Raw genomic sequence first — 14,434 nt, 5'->3', positions numbered from 1 at the left:
TAGAAGACTGTTGAATAAGAGTTCCACATGATTCCTTCTATTTCATTTTTGTTTCCTCTTGTTTTATTAGCTTTGTTAAATTCTCCCCTTTCTTTATGCACGAAACTGTTGAAAATAGTTGAATTTAACACCCACGATAAGACTCGATTAGGCACAGTTACGTGCTTCGTGGCTGCCATTACGAATATTACAACCAATTACAACACGCTGCCCTTACACCAGCGGGAGTGATTTAATCAATTACCGGACAAAATGAATTATTTATCCAGATTACTGAAGGAGTTACGATTCCATAACGGATGCTCGATTCAAGATTAAATGAAACTCTGTCAGAGAGGAAGATGAAATGGTTTTGGGTCGTTACATCTATATTCCAATGCGTTCCTAACTTCATTCAGGTTTGAACAGTGATAGTGACTCAAATTCAGTTTAACTCTCAAAGGGTCAAGGTTGATTCTCAAGTTCAGTATTTTGCTACGGGTTTGTCATAAAAACCTTTTCCATTTTCTCAACTCCTCAAAATCCGTGAAATTTGGTATAAAATTGATTAGAAAAAAGGCACGTTTTTGGTATGTCAAGTAAAGAGTTAGAAATGAAGAGAAAGTCTTAACAAAATCACCGTTTCGTGTCTGTTTAATATTTGATTCAAAACATTTACAAATTCCCACCGTGGAGAGTATATTCCTCAAAGTTAATTAATTTGTTCATCGCTAAAATTATCACAATTCAGTTGAACATCTTTCTTTAACCGTTAGATTTGTCGGTCAGAAAGTTTCTCTTTTTATTCAAAGTCCTCATTCGAAAGGTATTTCCAGAGGAACGATGTAAAAGTTTTTGTGAAAAGCCTCCTTCGTGTGTTTTCCAACTGCCAACACAGACCAACTGCAATAAATTGCTGTTTTTCTTTCTTAATTCAGTGCACAACGGCTCCAATAACTCAAACCCTAAATGGAGGTAAGAAGCTGCTAACGTAAATAAAACTATCCTCACCGTTACAATTTACACCATTTCGAAACATTGGTCAGAGTTACAGGGAAAGAGATTTTGAACGGTAAAAATCTTACCATTTTGTAAATTCACGATTGTCACTCCTAAACCTCATTCACTTCATTTCATTTAAACAATGTTTAACATAACAATAGACTCAGTCTCATTTCAGTCCGAACCGCAAGACGAGGGTTAGAATGAGCTCTCGTAAAGTCCCAAAACATATTTATGCCCTTTTATACATGAACTATCTTATCGTTTTCGCTTTAGAGGACATTGAGAAAATAAAAATGAAAAAATTGCATCGAAACAGCCTTAACAATCACACGAGCGTCTACAAGTTTTGAAACAGCTTTTATTTTCCTTCAATGAAAATACACCAACAAGCGAAGCTGGTGAGAAATTACAAAATCTCGCCATTTGAGTTTTCAAAACCTCTTAAAGGAATATTCGATAAAGCTGTTAAAATTAACTGCACAATTGCTGATTGAACTGAGTGCGCTCGGCTTGAAGCTGCAAAACTTACGTGCACTTTGCCACTGGCCACAGAACTTCTACGGGTTTTAAAGACAGAAATGGACGACTAAGAATGCCCGAAGTGTGTTTCTGTGCGGCTGAGAAATCCTTTATGTAGCCGATATCAAGTCTTATTCGCTGTTATGCTTCGCAATGGCGCAAATTTGCTTTAATTTCTTTCATCAACGCTGCAAGAAAACGGCGTTAACATAGCGATGGCTTCTCGGTTTTAATTGGCTCTTTTTATTGTACAGTTGTTTGATTCTTACTTTTCATTAATTTATTTCAGCGGGCTAAAATACATTTTGCCCCGCAAAATTCTCCATTTAAGCCTGCTGAATGCCCCAAAATGCCCTAGAAAGTGATAATAATTATAGTTGCAATAGGAAAAAAATATCATGACAAATATTCTGTCAACTATTTTTCCATCATCGTACATAATTCGGCAGATAAAATTGACCTATGCTACTGTGTTTTGGTTTTCAGGAAGTTCAACGCCACCGCCAGTGACAAAGTCACCAGCAACAACTCTGGCGTATACCGGTGAGACAAACATGAATGAAATACTGATAGAAACTAACAAGCACTGAGTTCATCGTTGTTTGGCTAGTGAGTTTTGTCATCGATACAACGCGCTCTTTGATTGGGAACTTGCCGGGGTGTCATTCAGTCGGATTTCGACGGATTTTTTGTTATTATCATCACCATTGCCTTCGCCATCACGATCATTATCATTTCATTACCATTATCAACTTTCATATCACTGTCAGAGTCGTCAAATCATTAACATTGTTGTCAGTTATCACTGATCAGCATTATCATAATCACGTTTATAATCACTGTATATATCATTTGATTATTGTTATTTCCGTTTCCGTTTCCGTTATCGTTACCATTATCATTAACGTCATCGTTACCATCGTCGCTCTTGTGATCGTTGCCGTTGTCGTTGTCGTTATCGTTTCAGTTCCGTTTCCGTTGCCGTTGTTACTATCATCATCTTCATCATCATTATCATCATCATCTTCATCATTATCATCATCATCATCATTATCACTGATTATCATCATCATCGTCGTCGTTATCATTATCATCGTTATCAGTATTATTGTCGTTATCATTACCTTTATTGTTGTCGTTACTTTTATCTTTATCACTGTCCTTTAACAAAATAATAGATAGTTCCAAAAGCTTCCAGGTAAGATCCTGGAATCTTGGACAGCCTAGTTAACCAGGCTCACGCGAACAGTTTTTATTGTTTCAGTCACAAGTTACACAAGTCACACAACGTATTCGGTCTTCAAATGTGACCCTCAAACACTTAGTAAAGAGGGTTCATTTCATTCCCCTAACTTCCCGTATAAATATCCTGCAAGAGCCAATTGTCAATGGACAATCCAGATTCCGGAAAACTTGTCGGAGAAATACCACTTCATCAAACTGCAGTTTCAAGCGTTTAGGGTGGAGTACCATACGTCTTGTGGTTTCGACAGTGTTAAAGTCTATGACAACGCAGGGTCTAATAAGACACTTTTGGGATCGTTCTGTGGCTTTTACATTCCTCCACCATTGCAATCCACCACTTCCAAAATGACTGTCGTATTTACCAGTGATTACGTCATGCAATTTGAAGGCTTCAATGTAACTGTTGAGTTTACGAACACCAAGGGTAAGTACGTTGTATTTTCATGTGATCATTTCAGTTTTTACTTTCATATCCAAATATAGGAATTTCGTTGAGAAAAATTTCCTTGTAGAGGTCATATGTTTATGAAAAAGAATGTGAAGGACTCGGCCGAGTTGTCTGCTTTTAGAGAAAAATAGGCCTGTAAAGCATGAAAGTGTGGGTAACACTTCCTACAAATTAAAAACTTAACAGATGATTTTTAAAAATCTGTGAAACAACTTTCTCGGAAAAAATCACTAACAAAGTAATACAGATAAAGCACTTCAATTTCTGAGGCTGTGATTTTTTTTGAACAATTTTAACGCCAGTGATTGGACGGCAGAACTGTTGTATAAGAGGATAAGTTATGCTTTCTTCAGGATATTTATCAGAATCTATCTATAGCATTGTACAGTATCAATTCCTACCTGATTTCCGCCTTTGTTGATTTGCGTGAAGAGAGGAATACAAATTTACCACAATAATGGAAATTCGAAATGATCGTCTAACTTGTGGATCATAAAGACCGTTTAAAATTAAATTGGACGTTTTTTTTTATTTTTACATTGCGAAATGGAAGTTTTTGTTTTCTGAGCAAAAATAAATTTGTCGAGTTCGTGATGGCAAAAATTGCTTTTTAGATTTATCTTTTGCAATTTCCTGCTCGAGCCACAAAACTATACCAAGGGAGGTATTGGAAAAATTTCTAACATTAACAACGCTTTTCAACCTAGATGCCTTGTCAAGTTATAGAATTATTTATTTCACCGAAATCAAATGAGATCCTCGAAGGTATTAACTTATTCCTCCAGAAGGGGTGACACAACAAAAAAGTAATAAAAAGCTTGTTTTGCCACTCGCCCTCCTCTAGAGTCTTATATTGAATTTTAGGTGGTAAATGTTTGTGCCGTTCTATTTGGCGAAAGTTTTTTGCTTGAGGTAACTCGAAAGAAATGCAAAAAACTACGCAAAATTGGTAAACCTCAAAGTTTTCATGCCACTCTACTGCGTTTTCGTCATCGTCCATACGAAAACACCAAAGACGCACAGTATGTGACGCATTTTCATCATCGCTGTCAAAAGCCTCTGCTTTCCGGCTTCGCAGCGAAAACTAAGCACTTTTGAACAAAACGCATTAGTGGAAGCCTTAGGTAACCATTTTTTGATAAGTCTTTCCTAAACTATATACATATGGATATATATTTTTTTTCTTTCACCGACGCAAAATAACCAGTGCCTGCGAGTATAATGTTTATCAGCGAATCACAGTCGGTACCTATTGGTGCAGACGTAAAACTAAACTGTTGGTCAAAAGGCGTCCCTGCTGCTGATGTTACTTGGATACGAAATGGAAAAGTGTTGGTTAAAGGTTCAAGAACTGCAGCTTTAGAGCTAAAAAACGTTTCACAACTTGATGAGGGTGTGTACACTTGTCAAGCCAACAACTCACAGAACGACACTGATGTTGCAACGGCCAACGTTGATGTTGCAGGTTGGTATTGAATTTTTGCATTCCTTGGAATAACTTCGCGTTAAGCCGAGAAAAGAAAGAGATGATTATGGCTATAATTATTAAAAGATTTGCTAAAGTAAAGAATACAGGTGATCTGTGAGCGGGGCACGGTGGCCATTTTGAAAACAGAGAGTAACCTGGCCGCACACGCGAAACCACCAAACGGTTCATAGCCAGCTACAGCTGTAGATATCGTGCAGAAGGAAAGTACCGATCACATTCCATTCATTGTCACATTTCACCTTCACAACCCCGCAGTTAAGTCTATCATCCTCGCTCACGACGCAAAACATTTCCTTTCATTCATAACGTAGAGAAAGTGTCGGGACCCAAGAGATCCATAAGATTACTGATCACGTGCACCTCCGCCAATGTCATTTACTGCATAACTTGCACTTATTTCAAAAAGTTATTCATTGGTGAAACAGAAAGACGACTAGGTGATCGATTCCGAGAACAAGTTCACGACGTAGAAAGAAATGTCAAGGAAGCATGCGAACCAGTTGCTAGACAATTTAACCTTACTAATCATTCTAAGCAGCATATGGCAGTTTGCGGCCTTTCTCTTTACATTGGCGGTTCGGTAAGCTGCATAACCTTAGAACAAAAATTTATCTTCCAAATCGGCCCTCTTAATCCCTACGGTATCAACGGGTGCTTTTCATTCAACCAATTTCTTCTTAATATCGTAAAAGAGGTTATTTCTCATTGTGGTAGTAAATAATAGTAAACTGTTTAATCGTTTGTTCCACGATGTTGTCACTTGAGATGTAGATCGCGACGTTTCGACTGCTTACTGCTAGTCTTCATCAGGCGATGGGGTCGACTGCTCACGCGTTACCATTTGTATCACGGTGATCTAAAACGATTGGCGGAAACAAGAATTGATGACAAATGTTTCTTTTCCTCGGAGATGACTGATGATTTTCTTTTCATACGCTTTGGGTGGTGTAAATCATACGCTAAGTAATGATCAGTGTGAGTGGGTTTTCTGTAGACACTGGTGGTCTGGCGTCTCTCGTAACTGACGTGTCGAGAAAGGCGGTCGTGTTGTCTTTAATCGTGAGACAAACGATTAAGCAGTTTATTACAATTTATTCTTGTTTTTTCGTCACTATATTCACACCACACTACCCAACCCACAATTCCTCTATTCGCTCTGACGAAGGGCTAACGCTCTAAACGTGAGTGAACTACTTGATTTTTTCTGCTTGTGGTGTTTTATCAATATTTGGCTTTAATTCAAAATCTTCCTTGGTTTACAGAGTGTCCAAAGTCTTGTAGATGCGTCTCTGAAACTGGTGTATTTAAAGTGGATTGTAAATCTTCAAATTTAAGCTCTGTTCCGCAAGAAATTCCGGCAGGTGTGACGGAAATGTAAGTTAAAAGAACTCTCGCTTATCGATTCGAATAATCATGCTTAGAAATCAATTCAAAGTCTAACACTTTTTATTTTTGCACAGTGGTCTTACAGATAACGTGATAGAGGCTCTACAGACTTCAGCATTTGCATCCTTGAAGCTCGTTAAAAAACTGTGAGTCGACTCAATAATAAATGCACACAGGCGGCCATCACTTGGAACATTTTCACATTTTTTAGTTTTAGAATTCACTTTTCAAAGTCACAAAAATGTAATTATTTTGTCAGTTAAATTAACTTCATTAAACATACCTCTCCATTTGAAAGGACAATTTTGTTACTCCAAAGAGTGTTGCGTAATTAAGTTTAGATGTTCGTTTTGCAGGTATTTATCAAAGAATCGAATTACTCTGCTGAAAAACGGAACTTTTCGGGATAACTCCAACTTGGAAGAATTGTAAGTCAACTGCACTATCCTGTAACATTTTTCCTTGTATTCATCCGCCACAAAAATATTTTGAAATGCGGAATATCTTGTTTTTGGCATTCACGGCTTCAGTTCTATGCACATATTCCTTTTTCGAGGCTAGGCTCTTCACACTTCATGCTCTCTTTGAAAGCCCTCTTCCCTAGAGGGTACTAAAAGAAATATGCTTAATCAGTTTCCGTTCGACTTCTTCTCGCAGATTCCTAGCCAGGAATGAGATCGCTGCATTGGAAGACGGATCATTTTCCGGACTTGAAAGTTCTCTTGTTATTTTGTAAGTATTTGCTCTTAGAACAATTTTCAATAGAGTGTCAAAAGTAAACCAGGATTGCATTGATTTAGCTTTACTTCGTTCTGTGATTGGTCCTGAAAACTCGCACCACCCTCTCGACCAATCAGAAGCAAAACTAAAACCAATCACGATTTGGTCGCCCGCGTTTTCCCGCGTGTTAGGTCGTTCGGCTAGTTTTCTTTGAGTTCTCGCTGGGATTTTTACTTCTCCTCTGATTGGCTCTGATTGGCTGTTATGATAACTTTGGTAGTAGTTTTACGACACTCAATCGAAAAAGAGCTCCAAAAGTACTGATAACCTAAACCTATAACCTGGGATTGCAGATCGCGTTATAGGGTTTCTTGTCTAGTGTTTTATTTTCTTTCCGAATGATCAGAAAGGAAGAAAGTTATTCTCTTTTCCTTATTTTACGGTGACTGGAAGCGTGGAGAAGCCCTGACAAAAAAATACCATGCGATTGACCTTCTTGAGATGTAAACAATTTAATTTCTTCCATTGACAGGTTTCTGTCAAACAACTATATCGCGTCTTTGTCCAGCGGCGTGCTCGGTAAACTGACGTCCCTTAAATATCTGTAAGTGAATCTATTGAAAACTGGTCACATTTCGATATTTTCACGTTATATTTCTTCGATAGAATAAATAAGAAACAGATTCAAAGGATAAAGAACTTGATGGAAGCGTGCGTGCACAGAAAAAACGCTTCACGTTTCAGTTGCAATTTTGTGCCTGGATTTAAAAGGCCCTAATTGATGTATTTCTAAGGTCATTGTACCCAGATCTTTGGACAGTTACTGTGCTCACATTAACTAATCATTAGTGCTGGTGGCTACTTCATCATGGAGGTTTCAAATCCGTTAAGTTTAATTGAGACTTGATGATTTAAGCAATTTTGAGTCATTTCATTTCATCAACAGATTTCTAAGTGATAACAAAATTACGAGTGTGGATTCAGGGACCTTCAAGAGCCTTTCTTCGCTTATGCTGATGTAAGTTCTAAGCTGCAGATATACGTCAAATAGTTGATTCGTCTGCGACTGATTTTCTAATCCTGTTTGCCGGCTCCTCCTCTCGCCTAAATCCGTTCCTCGTCCTCGTGTGACCTTCGCCCTTAACTGAGAATCGCCAAGCGGACCTTGAAGTCTATACCCTCGCGAATCGCAGGGCATGAATAGGGACTGGGATGAGACATTTGAGCTGCGCTCTACCTGGTCTCTTTGCTTTCGCATCCTAATTTCTTCCTTTTCTGGAACGGAATTGTGGAAAATAAAATGAAAAATAGTCTTTTGTTCATGTTATGTCTACCGCGAAAGTAAATTGATTTGGTTTTAAATGATTAAAATTACTCATTTCTAACTACCATTCATGTGAATATGTTTTACTTTCAGAAATCTTGCGAACAATCCAATTACAACATTGCTGCAAAATGCCTTTACAATAGCGAATTCCAGTCTGAAGATAATGTAAGTTGAAAATATCGTACACGTTTCTTAAGTTCCCCCCCCCCCTCCTCTCCGATCCTTTCTGATGGGTTCCCCTCCCTCCCAACCCTCCCAGACACAAAATTGTTGGGCCTTGTTGCTTATCATTCTAGAACCAAGTTTTTATTTGAAATCCTTTGTCAGTTCGGTTTTACAGACAACTCGTCAACAGTCATAAGAAGAGTAACGACTCGCACAATGACCCTAGAAATAATGAAATCTATCTTCTTTCTAGATTTCTGATGAACACTAAAATGGAAAAACTAAACATGAAAGCATTTGAGGGACAAAAGAGGCTTAAAACATATATGTAAGGAAATAAATTTGAGTTTATTAAATGAAATGTTTATTGGTTTAATATATACATTTAATAGCACTTGAAAGGAATCCTCATTTCGTATTTAATTCTGTTCTCTGAAAGTTAGAGTGAAGATCCAGATAATGGAGCACTCTACGGCAGAAAAGATTAGCGCAATAACGTTGTTTCTTGTTTTTTAAATTTGCAAAATTTTATAACTGCATATTTTAAAAAACAATATCACCTCTTCTGAAGGGTTTTTTTTACATATTTTAAAGGAGGAGACGTTAGCTTGAAAATATTAAAATTTGTTTGGTGCTACAAAAGAACTCCTCCTTTGTGGACGACAATGCTATGGAAACTGAACATTTCTGTTTTTGCCTCTTTCACAATTTTAAAGTTCACCACAACACGCAACTGAGGGTGTTTCAGCAGACCAAAAAGCTCTCTTCGTCGCTCTGACCGAAGCTGGTTTTGCCGACGGGAATCAGACGTACAGAGCACCCTGTCCGACAGGCACTTTCGTTCCTCATCTTAAAAACTTTCAGTACGGTGCAGCTATGATGGCAAAGTGTATTCCTTGCCCTCCAGGTAGGTCACGAAGAGGTGCTATCACGACCCTGTCACAGCACAGCGAACCTTTTCATGCCAGTGGAGTATGTGAAGCGCCAATATTTTCTAACTAACATTGATATATTGCTTACAAGAGAGATCAAGGTGCATGAAAGCTATTGTTCGTCAAGAAACTATGTTTCTTCTGGTTATTCCCTTTGCTTAAAAGCAAAATCCTGCGATAAACATGATATAGCTAATGCATCTTCATATCTAGCCTGCGGCCAGGCCTTTATTATCAACGTTTTGGCACGAGTGTTTCTTCGCCCACAGGAAAGTACGAGGCCTTAGGCTACGCGAACCGGCGAGAAGTCTACACGACGTCCAGCTCTGTTGTGGAGTTGAGACAACGTACTACCATGGAAGACTTATGGTTTTCATAATCTGATTCCTAAATATATAAATACGAGGGTGATATACAAAATGAATAAATTAGCACTATGAAACGAATAAACACAGAATTCGAAGACGTGAAACTATTTAAACTAAATTATGCAGATTCCAAGTTGGCGGCATATCACCAATAGAGTTCTTTGTACGGAGTATTTTACCTGCGTGGAGTAATTTTAGCGGTACGGTATACATTATCAGTAACATTATCGCCAGGTCCCCAGCAAACCTCTCCCTGACTCGTCTCTAATCTTCTCGCGGGCGGAGAAACGTGCATCCCCAAGTGCTGATAATGAGGCTTCCTCGCAGGCTATTTCATATCATGTTCGGCGTCTTGTCTGTTACGGTACCTCAATAGATCATAACTATTACAATTTCCTCAAATGTGATTGGTGCATCAGCTGCTTCATTTTTCACAAATCATTCTGTACAGTTGTAATCGGACAGTTGGCTGTAATCGGACACCTGTAATCGAAAAGTTGAAGCAGCCAATCATACTAGGTCCACTCTGCTAAATCCACCAATCACAGAATTGATCACAATAACCATAGCGACAACCACTTATCCAAAGAAAAACAAGGCAATTTCCAAAATGGATAAATATCTAACTAAAGACATTGTCTTCACCGGAGACATTTGTTCTAGGTGTGTTTGTTTTTTCGGAAATTGAAATGGTTATGATTTAATTGGTAACAGGATTTCTTGCCGTCCAATTCTGTCAGTAGTCATACCCGTGATAAACAAATCGGACTCCCGCTTCGCGGTCGTCCTATTTTGTTAATCACTCGTATGATCACAGATCGAATTGGACTCCACTCGATCTTATTACCATTATTAATCGATGGAGAAGCTAATTGTGTGGGGAGGTGTAATTTCCGCAAACTTTCAAAATGTTCCTTGTCACATTGCACAGAGAGACAAGTGTTAGCTTGCGACTCTGCTAGATTTTTGTTTACAATAGATTTTGCATGTCAAGTGGCATGTGACCTTGCCAGTCTTGTTCAGATCCCTGGAAAGTTTGAATTCTTCCACGTCTCTATTTGAGTCAGTTTGTGGGCTCTGATGTTAATTTACTCCCAATTCTTAACGAAACATTTTCATTTTAGGTGGTTTTTATTCTGATAGTGTGGCAACCGTCGCCGAAGAATGCTTGCGATGTAACCTGGGAACGTATGTTCCCCCGGAGAATGCGCCGGGGAAAAAAGTCCTGGACTGCGAAGTGTGCCCCACAGGTGAAGTGATTCTCGACTGAAGATATATTTGGATACTAACCACAGAGGAATAAGTCAAGGAAAGAGAAAGAGTCGACGCAGGGCCATCATTTACTTTACAGATATTTTATATTTTAACTACTGTGATACTGATACTCAGAGGTTTCCTCACTTTTCACTTCACCCTCACATTAAACCTGCCGAGTTTGATTTAAAATTAGAGTGGGGAAAACTTAAGAACAGGGTATAGTGTTAAATTAATAGCTCTGATGATCTGCTATTGTCTATTTGTAGGTACTAGGACAAATCTTCATTCCGGCCACAGAGCCTGTAAATGTATTAAGGGATTCCACCGCAACGATCGATTTGGTCCCTGTGAGAGTTGTCCCTCCAAAGGCCTAGATTGTCTGAATGAATCAGTTTCACTAAAGAAAGGATATTACTGGCAATGGAATTCTCAAATGAACAGGCGTGCCTATGAAGCTTTTGCCAAAAATTTAAAAATCGAAAACGACACTTACTTCAGAAATTCCACCTCTTATAACGGAACCCTTCCGATTCCATACCAGTGTCCCCAGGTTGTAGCATGCCTGGGAGGACTGGAGTCGAAATGTGCCAAAGGGTATACAGGTCCCCTGTGTGAGGTGTGCGAGGATGGATTCTATAAACGGGTCCTCTCATGTAAGTCCTGTCCGTCCAGTACCTGGGTCATCGTGCAGCTGTGCCTTTTAGGAGGGGGTGTTGTTTTGCTCATAGGTATTCTTATTTGGAGTGGTAGAAGAGAAAAATCCAAGGAAAAACGTCCTTTGGTTGACATCTTGTTAGCCAGGCTAAAGATTGTGATTGGCTTCTATCAGGTCACATCCGGGATAGTTGAGGCTTTTGTCTATGTAAAGTGGCCATCATCTTTGTCTATGATCGGTGATTATGCAGAAGTAGTCCAGCTAAACGTCCTGCAGTTTGTACCTCTTCATTGCTTATTTCCGTCCTGGAAGCAAAATGCTTTTAGCAAAATGTACGTGATTTTTGGCAGTAATTTTTGCGTAATGTTTCTTGCGTTCGGTTGCTATTGGATAAAGAAACTTTTTCTCTTAAGAAAACCAACATCAGAGTCTTTAGAAGTGAAGGATTCTCTATCCGCAACGAAAGAGTTCCTGTATCGTAACGTATTTCTATATCTCTTCATAACTTACCCAAGCACTAGTTCGGCGATATTAAGGACCCTCCCAGTCGCTTGCCACAAGCTGTGCACTGAAATGTCCTGCAAGTTCTACCTTAAAGCAGACTACAGCGTCGAGTGCGAGGGTGAAAAGTACGAGTTTTTCACACTGTTTGCCTTCGTTGCTTCGTCTTACATTGTTCTCCTTCCAGCGCTTATCTTTGTGGCTTTGTGGAGACGTAGGAGAAAGCAAGTTCTGGCAGTTGAAAATGGTGAAGGTGAGATTGAGTTCTCGGCCGGGGGGGGCGGGGAGATAGGGTCGCGGCCTCCTTCGGCGGTTAGAATCTGAAGGGAAGTTGTTTAGATTTATTGACAGAAAAGAATGAAAAGTAATTAAAAAAAAGATGAAAAATTACTCAGAACTACAAAAAACCTGTACTTAAGTTTTATACTTGCTGGAGTTGTGTCGTTCGTTCTATTTCCTGACGATGTCAAAGCAGTTAAACATTTCCTTACAGGGTATTTCATTAACCATAACAAACTTAACTTCAGGTCTTGAACTCGATCAGCCGCGACAGCTGGACGATCTTGAAAGCGTAAGAATCGTTTACAACCCCAATTTCGAATGCAGTCAAATTTGATGTGTCATAAATAATTTGAGGGCATCAGAGGAACCATGGAACTACTTTACTATGAAAACGAAAGCAAAATTACCTCAAAAAGTTTGGGTTCATTATTTAACATAGATAAATGAATTTGATGAAACGATATGTCGGCTAGTATGTTGTTTCCACTAGACTTACGCTTTCACTGTTCAAAGTTCTTCCTGCAAGTATTGCTTTCTTTATCTCGTAGAGGGGTCAATTGACGAATCAGAGTTAATCTCAGGAATGAGCTTCCTTTACGAGAACTACAACGATGACGCATGGTACTGGGAACTTGTAGAGGTGATACGGAAGCTCGTGTTGACTTGTGGGGTTATTCTGATTGGGCGTGAGAGCAGAGCTTATGTTGGTCTGGCCTCGATCTGTTCCGGATTGTTTGCCATTGTTTATGCCTTCCGCAAGCCAATCAGGGACGAATTTGAGGACAAACTGCAGCTGACATCTCTCCTTGTGATATTTCTCAATCTCGGTATTGGAGTGATTTTGAAGATCCCAAAAGAATCTGTCCCTTCCGATGTGGATCAACATGTCGATTCATTGCTGGTGAACATTCTCGTTGTTGGAGCAAACATTTTGGTTATTTTGCTTGTTGTGGGTATGTTGAATTTCAGTGAAGCTTTATAAATTGGCTCTATCCACGCTAGCTCACCATTTTATTCTGGGTTTTTTTTATTCGTCCGTTGTTCTTTTTTTGTTTTTGCTTTCGTTTGTTGTTTTTGTGTGTGTTTTTCTTTCTTGAGTTCATTTAAGTGCATCCGTCCGTACTCTCATTCGCCTTTCTATTGGCTCGTAGAACTTAGAACTAAAACATCCTCGCTTACAATTAACCCAACTCCCGCAGTTTAAAAAACGCACAAATTTGTCCACATTCAGTTTTTAATTCATATCTCAACAAATGTTTACAGGAATAACACCTACAATATGTCATTTTAAAGTGTATAGAATGGGCTTCTCAGGAAAAAAAAATTCATCATTGAAACCCAGGACTTTCCTAAAAAGTAAAATTTAAAACACAAAATAAGTAAGACATAGTGTAAAACTTGAGGTAAAAGTCACTTTTCCTCATAGGTATAGGTTACTTAAGATTAATTGATAGCAGAAGTTAATTAAGTGCTTGCTTTCTTGTTTTCAACAGGTCGCTATCTTGCTGTATTGCTACACAACTTTATGATGTGGCGCAAAAACCCGCAGTGTTCCGCAACCTGCTGCATCACCATGCTTCTATCCTTGAATGACTTGGGTAGTGGCGTGAATTCAGTAGCTGCAGGTGGCAAGTCTTCTGGGCTCAAGCTACAACTAGGCGTGGGTGGTGTGGATATGCCATCTATGCGAGCAGCTGTGAGCGACAATGTAGGATTTGAAATAGAAGAAGTTGACGAGGAAGTGGAGAACAAAAATAAGGGAAAGATTGTTAAAGCTGTCCACAGGTTTAGGTCAAAAGACGAAGGAGGTGACACTGGGACGGAAACAAAACACACAGACAGCCCAGTCTCAGATGGGCGTCGTTTTAATCGTTTTCCATCCATTAAATCAACAGTTTTGCAGTCTTAGTGACCGATTCAGCAAAACAGATCTTCTGATTTACAAATACAGAACGATACCTGTAAATGGTAATGAAATAACCAAAAACAAGGAAATTTCCCGACTTGTACTGAAGCACCGCTTACCTGGGATCGACTGTTCCTCGATAAATATTACTGAGGACCGGTTAAGTTAACGAGACTTTCGAGGAAAGGGCCCCAGATGATGTGAATAAACTACACTGCTGTATCGTCAATAAAAAAAGAGCCACCGTGAA

General features: G+C 39.0%; 2 protein-coding genes across 2 annotated transcripts; both read left to right on the top strand.

Moving 5' to 3' along the window:
- Nucleotides 1-1,123: 1,123 nt before the first annotated feature.
- Nucleotides 1,124-8,287, top strand: LOC131772460 (uncharacterized). The gene is made up of 10 exons (XM_066162778.1): nt 1,124-1,178; nt 1,990-2,046; nt 2,768-3,172; nt 4,404-4,661; nt 5,948-6,059; nt 6,146-6,217; nt 6,428-6,499; nt 6,729-6,803; nt 7,738-7,809; nt 8,209-8,287. Exons 1-10 carry the CDS (start codon nt 1,124-1,126, stop codon nt 8,285-8,287), a joined length of 1,257 nt encoding a protein of 418 aa, XP_066018875.1.
- Nucleotides 8,288-8,543: 256 nt separating this feature from the next.
- Nucleotides 8,544-14,187, top strand: LOC131772461 (uncharacterized). Its single transcript, XM_059088349.2, has 6 exons — nt 8,544-8,611; nt 9,000-9,190; nt 10,708-10,833; nt 11,107-12,249; nt 12,827-13,231; nt 13,772-14,187. Exons 1-6 carry the CDS (start codon nt 8,544-8,546, stop codon nt 14,185-14,187), a joined length of 2,349 nt encoding a protein of 782 aa, XP_058944332.2.
- The last annotated feature ends 247 nt before the right edge of the window (nt 14,188-14,434 follow it).

Source organism: Pocillopora verrucosa, chromosome 1 (assembly GCF_036669915.1).
Source record: "Pocillopora verrucosa isolate sample1 chromosome 1, ASM3666991v2, whole genome shotgun sequence".
Classification (NCBI taxonomy): Eukaryota; Metazoa; Cnidaria; class Anthozoa; order Scleractinia; family Pocilloporidae; genus Pocillopora; species Pocillopora verrucosa.
The sequence above is the reverse complement of the archived record's forward strand: the minus strand, read 5'-3'. Positions and strand labels throughout refer to the sequence as shown.